Below are 14,924 nucleotides of genomic sequence, written 5' to 3'. Positions count from 1 at the left end.
GTGTGTGAGAGAGAGAGAATGACTTTGATGGGGGCCTTGATCTGATGGCAGAGGTGGGGTGGGAGAATGTTTGGTCCTGGAGGCGGTAGGGAGCCTCTGGACCTTACCGAGGAGAAGTGATGCATGGTCAGACCTGAGCTTCCGGATCATCACTTTGGTGGCTGGATGGAAGATGGATTGGGATGGGGAGAGGCTTGACCCAGGCAGACTCTTGGCTGTGGTACTAGTCCAGGTGTGAAGGGGTGGACCTCGGTGCCAGCCTAGTGATGATGATAAGAGGAGAGAAGGGGGTGTATTCGAGAAATGCTGCAGAGGGATGAAGGACAGGGCCTGGCAGTGGGGGGTGAGAGAGAGAGAGGAGTTAAGGTGACACCAGATTATGAGTGGGGAGGATGGGAGGCAGCCTCCCTCACCAGGAACAAGGATGCTGAAAAGGTGTGTGCTTGAGGAAAAGGCGTTAACTTTGAGTTGCTCACAGGACTCCCAGTTGGGTTATCCAAGAGGCAATTAGGGATTTGGGCCTGGTGCCCCAGAGAGACAGGGTAGGTCTGAGAGTCATTTGCATGGAGAGGGGAACTGAATCCAAGGGGGCCAATGAGGAAGAACAGTGCCAGCTTCCCTGTCATGCTGCTCCTCGAGCTGAAAGTCTGGCAGCTTCTTCTATGACATTTGTGTTCCTGCCTGCTGTCCCAGTCCTTGCTGGGAGCTTCTCGTTCCTGCTTCCAGGCCCTTCTTCTAGAACTCTGTTGGGTTCTTGCATGGCGTCCAGGGATTGGAAGCTCCAACATCCAGCCCTGGCTGGGGGCCTTCCCCAGAGTGTGTGCTAATACGTGAGAATTCCACCCAAGCAGTTTGTCACCAGAAATCTTCATGTGCTTGTGAGCTGCTGCTTTGGTGTTGCTAAGAAATTGTATCTGTAGTCGTGAGCTCCTGCTGTTGATCAAAGGCTGGAGAATAGACTGCTCGGCGGATCAATGGATAGAGAACCAGGTCTGGAGACGGGAAGGCTTGGGTTCAACTGTGGCCTCAGCTCCTTACTAGCTGGGCAACCTAGGGTGAGTTAACACCCATTGCCTAGCCCTCACTGCCCTTCTTCCTTGGAGCTGAGACTTAGTATTGACCCTAAGACAGAACGTACGGGTTGTTAAGAAGAAAGAAGAGAATCATTTGGACACCTTGTGCAGAATCTCATTGAACAATTAATACATGTTCCTCATTGATTGGTTCCCAGCCCATCAGACCCTTCCCGCCTCCTCATTCTGGGAGCCACCCTTGAGGACAGACTAGGGAAGGAAACAAAAGCAGAAGACCCAGCAGAACAGTCTCATTGACCCGGGAGCTCCCTGGAAGATGCTGCTCAGGTAGTGGGGAGTCAGAGGCAGAATTGAAAACCTTGGCTGCCCTCAGGGAGCTCCCATCCTGCTGAGAGAGAGGCATACAGAGCCTGGAACAAAGACTTGGGCATTTGGAGAGAGAGAGAGAGAGCCCTGCCAGCCGGGGGCATCAGGCAAGGCTGCCCACAAGAGGTGGCACCTGAGCTGAGCCTTGAAAAAAGCCCGGGATTCTATGATCAATGAGGGAATGTCTGGAGGAGAGCCTGGGTGAAGGCATGAAGATGAGGTAGAATGTCAGGCTGGGGTTTGGCACAACCACAGATGGCACAGAGGGAGCATTTCTAGTTCCCCTGTGGAGTGTCTGCTTTATCCTGGGGGTGCTAGGCAGCTCCCCAAGGTTCTTTTTTTTAAACCCTCATCTTCCATCTTGGAGTCAATACTGTGTATGGGCTCCAAGGCAGAAGAGTGGTCAGGGCTGGGCAATGGGGGTCGAGTGACTTGCCCAGGGTCCTCAAGGTTCTTGAGGACAACAGTGGCACCCTTGGAGGACTTAGCCAGCAGTTGCTCCCTCTGTACCAGTGGCACTTGGAAGGTTCCCAGGAGGCTTTCCTCCCAATAGCCTGAGGAGGGCAGTGAGACAACTGTCAGTGCTGATGTTGGCAAGAAGAGTAAGTGACATAGCTGTGGGGTTGTGCTTTAGTTTACATCTGTCAGGAGACTCCTTTCTGGGGTTTGCCCCATCCACGAGCCTCTTCTCTGGCCTGCCTCTTTCCCCAGATCTTCTGGGTCGGGGGAGGACCTGGCCTCCAGAGTTAGCCTGGGCTTCTGCCCATTAATGACTTCTTTTGAGAGGCCAGTGGTAGTGAGTGTGAAGGAGGCCAGAGAAGGCAGCCAGAAGCCGCCACCTCAGAGGACATCTGGGCCACGTGCTCTCCTCCCCAGCGCATCGTACAGCTGAGGAAAGCAGGAGCGAGTGACTTGGCCCTGCGTATAGAACTGGTGAAGGATAGTGTCAGGACTTGAATTCAAATCTTATGTACCAGGCCCATACATGTTCTATGTGTACAAGCTCTCTGTGAGTCTCTGGGAAACTCAAGATTGGCCTCACACCCCAAATTGGTTGGCATTTGACCAACCTGCCACTGGGTCAATGGGTGGTGGGTCCGTGGGCAGGAAGATGCTGTCAAATCCAAACCCTGACTACCCTGTGTGACCCCAGGCACTTCACTTACTCCTTGTTTGCCTCCATTTTCCCCACTGTAAAATGGGCATCGTAACAGCACCACCCTCCCTCCGCAAGGGTGGTTGTGAGGATCGAATGAGATCATATTCGTGAGGCCCCGGGCCTAGTGCCTGGTACATGAGTTCCCTTTCGCTTCCCCTTGCCCGTCTAGGACCTGCAGGGCAATATGGGATGGGCATTGGCTGGCTAATGAGAGGCTGAAGCTGTCCAGGCTGTGTGCTCACAAGGCAGAGGAGGGGCTGGCATGCTGGCCTTGGCGCTCAGCTTTTGGGCTGCTCTTAGAGCCTCGTTCTGTGCTGAACTCTTCTGATTGGTGCCTGTGCCTGTGAAGATGGCATTAACTCTCCCCTGCCCATTTATAGGAGAGCCAGGCACCAAGAGGAAAGAACCCTTACATTCTGCCCCTAACATATCTCTGGGACTGAGTTCTGACCTAGTGTTTTAGTTCAGTACTGGTCAGAGAGGGGAGAGAAGTAACTTAGACCATGAACATAACTTCGGTTCTAATGAACCTGGGGCTGGTTGAGATCCCAGTTCCTCCTCAGTTACATATAGCTCATTGCCAGCCTCCCTGATAGGTCCTCGCCATGTGGAGGTCACCCAGTGAGCTGCTAGCAGTGCCCACTGACGGCAGAACGTGGGCTGATGGTCTAGCCTGGCCCAGGGGAGGAAAGTTTAGTGCCAGAAGGCCAACCACTAGATGCTCCTCTTGATTGGCTACTTGTAAGACCTCCCTCCTTGTAGCACCATTTCTCTTTGGACAACGTTGTGGAGAATCAAGCCAACCCAAAGCCCATCCTTTCAAAGCTGACCTCGATTTTGCATTTAGGAATTTCCAGACTTGGTCATTTGGTCTTTGGGCATCCTTCCAGCTGGCTAAACTTCCCTGGTCCCAGAACTCACTGTTTTTGCACATTTCTTGCACAGGTCCTTATGTCCAGGGCATGTGGCTTGAGTGTCCTTATTGGCATAACCTCCTTTTCTTTATGTCTTTTCATTTTTCAGAGGGATGTTTGCAGGGGGCCTGCGAGAAATGGAACAGGAAGAAGTCTTGATCCATGGTGTTTCCTATAATGCCATGTGCCAGATCCTGAATTTCATTTACACTTCTGAGCTGGAACTCAGTCTGCACAACGTCCAGGAGACCTTGGTGGCTGCCTGCCAACTCCAGGTGAGCCTCCAGGACTGGAACAGGGTCAAGTCCAGAGCTAGGGTGGCGCTGAAGCTATGCAGGGCTTCCTAGGGCACTGTAGGTGTCAGGGATGACTGGCATTGGGCAGGAGAGAGGGAGGATGCCAAATAAACCAAATGCAAGAGAAGAAAGGAAGCATTTTTCATTCACCAGTGGCAGGTTTCATGGGCAGGTTTCCCCCTCATATCAGCATTCTTTCCTAAACCAGCCTTTTGTACTCACCTTTGGGCCCCTTAGCTCTTTGGTATTCTCTCTCAGCCTCTCTCTCCTTTGCCTTCAGCTGTGCACATACTCCACTTACCTTCATTTGGCTACTACTACAGCTCCCTTGAGCTCCTCCTAGCCTGCTCCACTGAGACTGCTGGCTGGGCCGTTCTTAGTGTAAGGGGTAAATTTAGGGGTTTTTGACTAATATATTATCCTTATGGTTGCCAGAGATTAATTCAAATCCCAATAAAAATACTCAAGTCAGTTTGAGAATTTTATGGCGGTTTAATTAATATAGAGGGAAAGAATTAAGAAGAAGAGAGAGGAAAAGGGTATAGGATTTCTCCCACCTGGCCTGTGCCAGGGTGAGCTCAGAGACTTTCCAACCATGAGGCCTCCTCCAAGATGAGGGGCTTCCTAGGAGGATGGCGTTTTTAGGAGGTAAAGGAAAAAAGGAATCAGCCTAAACTCCAAGAGAGCTCAGGGAAGACGCCTCACCTGAACCATGCTACTAAGCTTCTCCCAGTCACCACCTCAAGGATGCTCACCGCCAAACCCAGACAGTAGCTGCAGCTACACCAAGACGCCCAGCACGCTGCCACCAGCCACCTCTCTACCAAAAGAGACCCGGAGAGAGGAAGTGATGCAAGATATATAGACTGTTTTACATCACTTCCTGCATCTCACATGTACCAATGGTAGCTTAAGCTTGACTTAGGACAGCCCAGGGGTCTGCCAGTTGTTTCTGATTTGTCATTTGCGAGCACATGTCTGCCATAGGCCATCCTTCTCAACACTTAACCGACATTCCTGTTTGTTAGACTAAGCAGAGTGGAGTAAATCTAAAATTCACATTAGGGACCTGTCCTTGTTCTCCTTAACTTTTAACCCCCCAGCCTAGCTCATCCTAGGGAATTTCTGTCCTTCATTTCAGTAACACTCCTATTGGCATTCGCCTCCTTAAGCTGCTGCTTCGGCCTTCTCCTGGCTCTTTGCAGAATCCCCTCTGCATCGATTCATGCTCTGCTGTGGGTGCCCGCCTTGTCTCTGTGTTTCTGGCTCTAAGTCTCTGCCTTTGACACCGAGTCTGTCTCCACTTCTAACTGAATCTTTGTCTCTAGGTCTCTCTCTCTGAATCTCTGACTCAGACTCTGGCTCTGGCTCGGAGTCTTTGACTCTGTCTCTGTGCCCCTGTATCTGTTTTATTTTTAAAGATATTTTACTTTCCCAATTACATGTAATAACAATTTTCCACATACATTTTCTGAAATTATAAGGTCCAAATTGTTTTTCCTCCCTTCCCCCTCTCAGAGATGGTAAGCAGTTTGATCCGGGTTATACAGGCATGGCCATGCAAAGCCTACTTCTTCATTAGTCATTGTTGCACGAGAATACTCATCTAAAACTCCAACCCCGGATCAAACTGTAAATAAACTAATGGGAAAGAGAGTTGTTTTGACCTACATCTGATCCAGCAGTTCTTCTGGAGGTGGCTAGAGAGCATTAGTTGCCGTAAATCCTCCAGAATTGATCATTGTTTTGCTGAGTGAAGTGAAGTCTTTTCCAGCTGATCCTTGTACGATGTTGTTGTCACTGTCTGTGTACACTGTTCTCCTGGTTCTGCTTATTTCATTCAGCGTCAGTCTATGAAGGTCTTTCCAGCTTTTCTGAAATCATCCTGTTCATCATTCCTTACAGCACAATAGTATCCATCAACATCACATGCCACAATTTGTTCAGCCATTCCCCAATTGAGGGATAGTCCTCAGTTTCCAATTCCTTGGCACCCTAAAAAGAACAGCTAGAAATATCTTTTTGTACAAGTAGGTGGAATGCAGATCCAGTAGTAGTATTACTGGATCAAAGGGCATGCATCGTTTTATAGCCCTTTGGGCATAGTTCCAAATTGTCCTCCATTGTGGTTAGATCATTCACAACTCCACCAACAATGCATTAGTGCCCCAGTTTTTTATCACTTTCCTTTATTGTTATATTGTCCATTCTGCTAGGTGTGAGGTGGTACCTCAGAGTTGTTTGTGCATCTCTTGAATCAAGAGGGATTTAGAACCTTTTTTCTCATGTGATTATTAATAGTTTTTGATTTCTTCATTAGAAAACTGCTTGTTCATATATACACATTGGGGAGTGACTTGTATTCTTATAAATGACTTCTCTATGAATTTGTGTGCCTCTGGCTCTGGGTCTGTCTCTGATGGTGCTGGGGAAGCTTTGTTCCTAGGCTGTACCTTAAGGAGGCAATGACTGACTTTGACCTGGGATTTCTAGGCCACGAGACAGGAAGCTATCGAGTTCTACTCCAGGGGAGACAGAAAACTTCTCCATTGGTGCAGTGAGGACCCTGGTGTAAGGGGAGATGGGCCCAAGAGGAGCAGCCCTGGCTCAGGAGAGTCTGGGCTGTGTCTGAGGACCCCGTGCTCAGCTCAGCCCCCACCTGCTCCAGCTTTGTCCTTGGGGATGCTGCCCTAGGAGGCAGATTTTCCTCCTTCCTTCTTGGTTCAGCTGATCGTCTATTAAGTTGCACAGGGCTTCTCTGCTAGGTCTACGTATCCCCATGAGATGCCGGCTCGTGGCAGCTCTTTGTTCTGTTGCTGAGTCTCCACCTTCCCACTTGAGGGTGTTTTCCTATGGAATTCTAAAGGTTTTCCAGGGCATAAAATAGAACAGTGATAATATGTTTCTCTAGGGCCCTTGGAGGGCCTCCATGGTCTTTTTTCATAGCCACTCTAGTAGAGAGATGAATTGCCTGAGGCCTCACCAGAGGATTCAAACCCAGGTCCCTCCTAGTTTGAGGCCAGGGTTCTTTCCGGTGGACCTTCTGCCCGTGCTGTCTGTGCACAGAGATTAGGTGAGAGGCTGCCTGGCAGAAGGGGCTGGCCTTGGAGTCAGGACATGTGCCTGGACTCACCAGGGGCACCCCAGGTTGGGACCAACATGGAAAGCTGCAGAGTTGAGATGGGAATCCCCAGAAGCACTCAAGGAGAAGCGAATCCCTGCAGCCGCGGCTGAATGTTGTCCATGTCGGGTGGGGTTTTCTTTAGAGTGGCAGATGCTTCCCGGTGCCCTTGGAATTCCTCTGGCCGCAGCCGTGAACGGGACGCCTCTGCTTCCCCTGTTTGGACACATGTCTGGGGTGTGGCTCTTGAGTTGACACTGCGCGCCAGGCCCGGAGCTAGAGCCCCGGAGATAATACTGAGCGGGCTGCCTGGGGACGTTGGCCTCAGCAGCACCACGGGATGGCCTGCTGCACCTCAGCCTACATAGGAGGTGCCTGGGGGCTGGGGGCGGAGGGGAGGTGATCCAGGCTCATCTAGCTAGCTGGCAGGGAGCAGGGAGTACGCCTCAGCCTCCCTGGTGCCCAGCCAAGAGCCACGGCAGAGAAGTCCTGACATGAGAGAGGGCGCCTCGCAGACCTGCTCCTGGGCCCAGGGCTGGGGGCACGTAGAGGTGTGGCTGGGCCCTTTGGTTGGTCCTTTGTGCTTTTCTTGGCAAAGATCCCAGAGTGGTTTGCTGTTTCCTTGGCCAGATCATTTTGCGGATGGGTAAACCGAGGTAAACAGGGAGTCAGGTAGTTATTAAGTGTCTGAGGTTGGATTTGAACTTGAGGAGATGCCTGCAGACCCAGTGCTCTGTGCACTGTGCTGTCCCCTCGTGCTCTCTTCAGCTAGAGCTTGAACCTCTTTCTGTTGCCCATTAAAAGTACAGATAGGGTCGAGGGGAGCATAATTAGTTTTTCCCTGAGAGCAGGCTTTGTTATCATCTGGGGGTTTGGAGGGGGAACCAGTGGAGGAGGGGGGCGTCGTGGACTACATGGGGAGCGCAGACCCCAAGCACCAGCAGCTGTGAGGGGGCCCCCCGGGCCTTGGATCTAAAAGGCACCTGGAGGTGTGGCAGAGCTGTGTGGTCGGCTAGTGAGAAGGGCCAGGCCGGAGCCGCGGCTCTGCCAGGACCCTCTTGGGTGAGTCGCTGCCCCAGCAGGGCCCTGGTTTCCCGGCTTTGGAGCTGCCCATTGGCAGTGCCGGGTGGCGTGGATGGGCCGTAACGATTGGAGCCTGTGGGGCCGGCCCTCGGGCTCCCCTGCTGAAAGCCCCTCACTCTGGCGCTCTCTCTCTCTCTCTCAGATCCCCGAGATCATCCACTTCTGCTGCGACTTCCTCATGTCCTGGGTGGACGAGGAGAACATCCTGGACGTGTACAAGCTGGCCGACCTCTTCGAGCTGGGCCGCCTCACGGAGCAGCTGGACTCGTACATCCTGCGGAACTTCGTGGCCTTCTGCAGGACGGACAAGTACCGGCAGCTGCCCCTGGACAAGGTGTACGCCCTGCTGAGCAGCGACCGGCTGGAGGTGAGCTGCGAGAACGAGGTGTACGAGGGCGCCCTGCTCTACCACTACAGCCGCGAGCAGATCGAGGCCGAGCAGGTGTCGCTGCTCGAGCCGCCCAAGCTGCTGGAGACCGTGCGCTTCCCGCTCATGGAGCTGCAGCTGCTGCAGAGGCTCTACGACCGGCTGGGCCCGTGCCCGCTGCGCGACACGGTGGGCGGGGCGCTGCGCTACCACCGCCACGAGAGCCTGCAGCCCAGCTTGCAGAGCCCGCACACGGCCCTGCGCTCCGAGTTCCGCTGCGTCGTGGGCTTCGGGGGCATGCACTCCACGCCGTCCACGGTGCTCAGCGACCAGGCCAAGTACCTGCACCCGACGCTGGGCGAGTGGCGCCACTTCACGGCCGCGCTGGCCCCCCGCATGTCTAACCAGGGCGTGGCCGTCCTGCACAACTTCGTCTACCTCATCGGGGGGGACAACAACGTGCGCGGCTTCCGGGCCGAGGCCAGGTGCTGGAGGTAGGTGGGCTGGCCCTGCCCCGGGCCGCCGGTGTCCTCCCTGTGCGGGGGGCCGTCTTCCCACAGGAAGGGCAGGGGGGGGGCAGGGGGGCTGGGGCTGTTCCGTGCCCGCCCCAGAGGGCAGCAGGGACAGAGCAGTGCCTGCCCTGGTTGTTGTAGCTGAATTTGATGGATGAGGAAACGGAGGCCGCAGGGACATGCCACTTGCTAAGAGCCCCCTGAGCCTGGATGGGTGGAAGCCACCGAGGAGTCGCGCCGGCCTACCTGCGCAGATCTAGCCTTGGGTCAGCCTTGGGCTAATGGCAGACCGCCTGGGGGCCAGAGGCAGGAATCTCGAGAGCGAGAAAGAAGGGGGATCCATCCCTGGCCCCCAGCCCAGCCAGGCGTCACCTGGCTTTGGCTGTGGGCACTGGAGGCTGGAGAGGGTCACCTTGAGTTTGTGTGATAAAGGATCCAAGGAGATTTACCTTGGCGAAGAGTTCGAGGATTTGGGAGGCTGTCAGGGAGGAGGGAGTCCTTGTCCTGGAGGACCAAAGCAGGAGCAGCAGGTGTTGGGGCTGCCCCAAGGCGAGCGGGCTGCCAGGGGGAGGTGCGCCAGGGGCCCTCCCTCATGGACTTGGGGGGTGTCATCAAGGAGAGGTGGGACCGTCAAGGCTTCAGAGCTTCCTGACCTTTTCCTGCCTTGGTCTATGCTGGTGCCCAAATGGCACTTTCTTCCTGGTCCCTTCCTCAACCTTCTACAGACTGGCTCTGGACAGGTTTCCTCAATGGGCCTCTCTGTAGGAGCCAGCGTGCTAGGATTGGCTGGAGCTCTGATCTCTCCTCCATCCCATCTTGGTTGGGGTAGGAGCACCCTGTCCCCCCGGGCGTCCGAGCCTCCTCTCCTGGGACTTCTCTGTCTCAGTTTCCTTTGGCTCATCCCATCACCCCCTGGGCCTCCCCAGGCCCTGTTCTAGGCCTTCTACTCGTTCGCTTCAAACACGCTTTCCACACCTCCTGCCTCGGCAGAGACCCCATCCCGCAGGCCTCGCGCTTCCTTCCCTGCGGGCTGGCACATTCTGCACATCTCAGTCCAGGTCCCTGTCACCTCCTCCTCAGCCCCCCACCTACGCTTCCTCCATTTCTGCCCCCTGCCCCCCTCAGTGAGCTCTGGGGTTCCGCCTCGCTTCTGCCATAAGGTAGACGCTTCCCAGGGTCGCTCTGGGAGCCCTGCACTTCCGCACCCCCAAGCACCTCCCCAGACCCACCACACTTGGCTCTCCTTCCTGTCCTCTTCCGCCCTCCTGTTGGCTTCAGCTCATGCTCCCCCTCCTCCAAGAAGTCTCTCCTGGCTCCCAGATTTCACTGTTCTCCCTCCTCAGCCACCTCCTCTTGAACTACTGCTTTGTCCTCGTTCGGGCCTATTCCGTAGACATGGAGACACCTGTTGGGCCCTGTAGCTTGTTCCATCGGAACGCGCACCCTGGAGAGGAGGGGAGGCTTCATTCTCTGCCCCAAGGCCTGGCCCAAGGGACGCCTCTGACAGGAGGGTTGTCTTGTTTGGTGGAGAGGGAGCCAGAGCTCTAGGGGGCCAGCTGGCCACGTGTTCCGCGTGACTCGTCTTCTGGGTGCTAGCCAGAGGCAGCAAGGGCGGGCAAGGCGCAGGGCTTCTGTGCTCCCCCAAGGAGAGGGAAAAGTGAAGACCGGGGGGTTGTTGGAGGCAGGCAGGAACAGGGCGGCCTCGTGTGGGAGCTGAGCTCTGAAGCAAAGTAGGGGGCAGCCGGCCGGCACAGGGGGTAAAGGGCCAGACCTGGAGTCAGGAGGACCTGGGTTCAGATGTGGCCCCAGGCAAGTTGCCTTGCCCCCATTGCCTAACCCTTGCTCTTAGAGTTGTTACTGAGACAGGAAGCAAAGGCTTTTAAATAAGGAAGGAAGGGCCTGTGCAAGGACCCAGGCAAAGGCACACGAGGGCATTCTGGCCAGCTTGCCTGGAGTGTCCGTGGTTCTCCTCCACGGCCATTTGGTCAGTGGCTTCTGGTTTGGAGCTTGGGGAGAATGTTGGCTTTCAGACAGAGAGCTCCCACTTCCTGGGCTGATAGGCAGTGAGCCTGGACTGCGAGGTATCGCTCTGGGATTTGGTACGTCTTCTGCCTCCGTTTGTCCCCTTCTCTAGTCTCTCCCCTGGCCCGAGGGGTACTTTGTGTGAGGCTCCTCAGCCTCTCAGCCCAGGTTCTGGGCAGGACGTGGTGGAGCCTGTTTGGGGCCCTGGGCCACTTCTGGGCCATGGTGGGCCTCCAAGTGAGGGCAGGCCTGTGCTCATGAACCCAGATTCTCTCTGGCTTCAATCTTCCCCAGAAGTCTCTGGCTTCGATGCTTTTTTCAGTTCTTTCTTCTGAATAATTCCAACCCCCCAACTTCAGGGAGGGGATAGAAACCTCCCTGCCTCTCTGGATGAGCCTGGGTGCCCAGGGCCCCGCGTCTGGGCGGGTCAGGGACGAATGCTTAGCCTGGAGGATGGGGAAGGAACACGGCGGGCCCTGGAAGAGCAAGGCTCGTGCCATACCTCGGACACTCGGCGACCCTGAGCAAGACCCAGTGCCCTGTGCCTCTATTTTGTCATCTGTGAAGTGGGAAAGGGGGACCAGGTGGCCCACAAAGCCCCTTCCAGCTCCAGATCTCTTGTGACCCTGGGCAGTATGACTAAGACCAGGCAAAGAAGCTGCAGAAGTGGGATGAGCCTAGAGCTTGGGCACTGCCCAAGCACAGTCGGAGCTGTCCCAGAGGAGAAGGGGGTGAAGGAAGAGGAGGGAAGAAGCTTTTAAGTGCCTTCTGTGTACCGGGCATTGTGCTGTGCCCACAGAGCCTCATCTGATCCTCACAGTCACCTGGGGATGCAGGGGCTTTCCTGATCCCCATTTTAGCGAAGGGACTTGCCCACCGGGACTACCCCAGTACCAAGGCCCGAGGCAGGGTCTGAGCTTGGGTCTTCCTGACACTGGGCTTGGCACTCTGTGCCCCATGGTGCCCCCTGGAGGCAGCCTCTTCGGTGTGGGCCACTTGGCAGATAGTGGGTTTCCCTGGGCACTGGTGGGAGCAGTGGCAGTCCTTAGTGGTGGTGTCCCATTCGAGTCTCCTGGGGGCCCCCGTCTCACCAGATTTCTATTCCTGAGACAACACCTTCCTGCTGGATGGCACGAGCATTTCCTTGTAGCCCTCGACCTTCTGGCTCGGGCTGTGATTCATGCCTGCTCTGTAGCCACTTGTCTCCCCAGGTAGCCCCTCACCTGGTCCATCAGCACCTCCAAAGCTCCTGGGCTTGGGGCTTCTGAGGCCCCAAAGGAGGAAGCACCCCCAGGATGCCCCCTTAGACCCCACAAGTGCTTTCTCTTGGGCTTCCCCAGCCCTCCTCCTCATCCCCGAGCCAGTGCCTCTGTCCTGAGGCCCACTTTGAAGTTCTGCCTCGGATGCCTGCTTGTGGGTGCCACAAGCGAGGACCTTGGGCCAGAGGCTGCAGAGGCCCTGGCAGCCTCCGTTGGAGGGTCCCGGCCGACCCCAGCCCCGTCTGCTTGTCTCCTTCCAAGGTATGACCCAAGGCACAACAGGTGGTTTCAGATCCAGTCCCTGCAGCAGGAACATGCCGACCTCTGTGTGTGTGTCCTGGGCAAGTACATCTACGCTGTGGCCGGACGAGACTACCATACGGACCTGAAGGAGGTGGAGCGCTATGACCCTGACAGCAACACATGGAGCTATGTGGCACCTCTGAAGAGGGAGGTAAGCCTCTGGGTGCCGAGGGTGGCACTGGGGGAGGAGGGTCTCCTTAGGGAGGCCCTGGAGGTCAGGGTCCCCAGCGTCTGTGGTTGGAGTTGGTGGGGAGCTGCCCTGTCCTGGCACTGTGCTGGGAATTCTGGGACTCCCCAGGCTGCTCCCCGAGGCCTCTGTGGGAGGAGAGCCAGAAGCAGTCATGTCCCAGCAGGGAGGAGCGTTAGGTACAAGGTAAGAGCAATAGGGAGGCTGCTGGGGGAGGCCAGCCAGGCTTGCCCGGAAAGGTGTGAAACCGCCCTTGAGCCTGGTTGGCTTATTGACATCCCTCCCTACTTACCTGATTACAGAGAGACCCCCGGGCAGCTCTCTGCACCAGCTGGTCTCAGGTTCCTCCTCTGCCAAATGACCTGGAGAAGGAGTTACAAAACACTCCGGCATTTCTGCCAAGAAAACCCCACGTGGGGGCACAGAGAGCTGAACTTGACTAAGAACAACCTGGCAACAAGTATCGATTAAGCGCCTTCTGTGTGCACGTGGTCCTTTTATCTCTTCAGGTTCTTGGAGATTTGGCTTGTGGCCCTCAAAGGGCAGCGGAGAGACAGGGGAGCTTTGCTCATCTGCAGTCACTTGGTGGCCATCCTTGCTGAGCTGCCACCTCCTCCTTTTGGTATCATTGTTCAGAAACACCTGACTTCCTGCCCCATGCGGGGTCTTCTTGGCAGAGATCCTGGAGTGGTTTGCCACTTCCTTCTCCAGGTCATTTGGCAGAGGAGGAAACTCAGGCCAACTGGGTGCAGAGACTTGCCCGGGGTCCTCCAGCTAGGAAGTGTCTGAGGCAGGATTTGAACTCAGGAAGGTGAGTCTGCCTGACTCCAGGTCCGACACACCCTGCTGCCTCTCCTTTAGCCAAGAAAATCTCCTTTTCAAACTGTTGTCTGACTTGATGAGCTCTCTGCCTTCTCGTGCCAGTCCTAGGCTGTCTTCAGGACAAGTCGCTTCTCAGTGCTGAGCTAGAGATGATGGATGGTGCGGGAGCTCTGCGTTGCCAGGCCGAATGGCCTTTTCTCAGTCCTGGGCCTTCTTGGCCTCCCTTGAGTGCCATCCACCTTCTTCTCTTGGTTCTCTGCCTGCCCGGCTGCTTGGTGCTTCTTGTCCCTCCTCTGCTGCCTTGGCCAAGGGCCCGTCCCTCTCCCTGAAGTCTCTTGGTGAACGCCTGGATTTCCTGTGTGCACCCGCATTCCCGATGGCCACAGCGAGCCACCTTCTCTCCCCTGCTGCCGTGCGCTGGATGTCTCACACCAGAAGTGTCATCGGCACGTCACGAGCCTGTCTGAAACCTCCTCTCTGCCTCTCCCAGAGCCCTCTGCTCTTTAGGCCGTGCTACCCTTCATCCAGGCTTTGACCGATTCTTGGGGAGGCTTCACCCCCTGTTCTGTCCCCCCAGGGTCACTTCTAAAGTCCTTTGCTCCATCTCGCCTTTCCAGACTGGTTCCAGCCACTTGCTTCCCTTCCCTCACTTCCCCGAGGCTCAGCCAGGCTGGTTTTGCGGTTGCTCACGTGATATTTCATCTTCTGCCTCAGTTTTTGCTTTGAGCCTTTTAAGAGAGCCCACCCCATGGGAGGTCTCACTCCCCAGCTGCTCTTGTCTCTCAAAGGGACCTGTCTTTATCTTAGAGAGCTCTTAGGTGTGTTTTACGTACTTGAGGGCCAAGACTGTCTGGTTTTGTCTTCTTGTCCCTAGTACCTGGCGCTTAGTAGGACTAATAAACACTTGTTCATTGATTACTCTTTCAAAGTATTTGTAATGTCTCAGACCAAGGGTCACTTCCTGGCTGCTAGACATTTTCTGCCCTTGTTTCCAAAAGAAGAAATAGAAGCTGTTGATGGTCATATGAAAAAATATTCTAAATCACTAATAATTAGAGAAATACAAATGAAACCAACTCCGAGAGAGCACCTCCCACATATCCCATTGACTAACATGACAGTACAGGGAAATGATAAATGCCGGACACGCTGTGAAAAATAAGGCTATTGTCAGTGAAGTTGGGAACTGGTCCACCATTTGGGAGAACAATTTGAAGTGAGGCCTAAAGGACTATAAACCCTATTTTTTTAAGACCCTCTCCTTCTGTCTTAGAGTCAATACTAAGTATCAGTTCCAAGTGGTAAGGGCTAGGCACTGGGGGTTAAGTGACTTGCCCAGGATCACACAGCTGGGAAGTGTCTGAGGCTAGGTTTGACTCAGGCCACCTGTTGCCCCTGTGCATACCCTTTGATCCAGCACTCCCACTACTAGTTCTAGATCAAAGGAAAAGGAATAGGACCCACATGTACAAAAATATT

General features: G+C 54.9%; 1 protein-coding gene across 2 annotated transcripts in view; it reads left to right on the top strand.

Moving 5' to 3' along the window:
• Positions 1-14,924, top strand: part of KLHL22 (kelch like family member 22) — a 37,418-nt gene that overhangs the window by 14,876 nt on the left and 7,618 nt on the right. For both annotated transcript variants that reach the window (XM_007490794.3, XM_056821333.1), the window contains exons 3-5: positions 3,583-3,748; positions 8,116-8,834; positions 12,395-12,587. In XM_007490794.3, the coding sequence (XP_007490856.1) occupies positions 3,583-3,748; positions 8,116-8,834; positions 12,395-12,587 (1,078 nt within the window). The remainder of the gene's footprint in view (positions 1-3,582; positions 3,749-8,115; positions 8,835-12,394; positions 12,588-14,924) is intronic.

The sequence above is a fragment of the Monodelphis domestica genome, chromosome 3, assembly GCF_027887165.1.
Source record: "Monodelphis domestica isolate mMonDom1 chromosome 3, mMonDom1.pri, whole genome shotgun sequence".
NCBI lineage: Eukaryota > Metazoa > Chordata > Mammalia > Didelphimorphia > Didelphidae > Monodelphis > Monodelphis domestica.
Note: the sequence above shows the minus strand (reverse complement) of the source record. Positions and strands in the feature narration are given on the sequence as shown.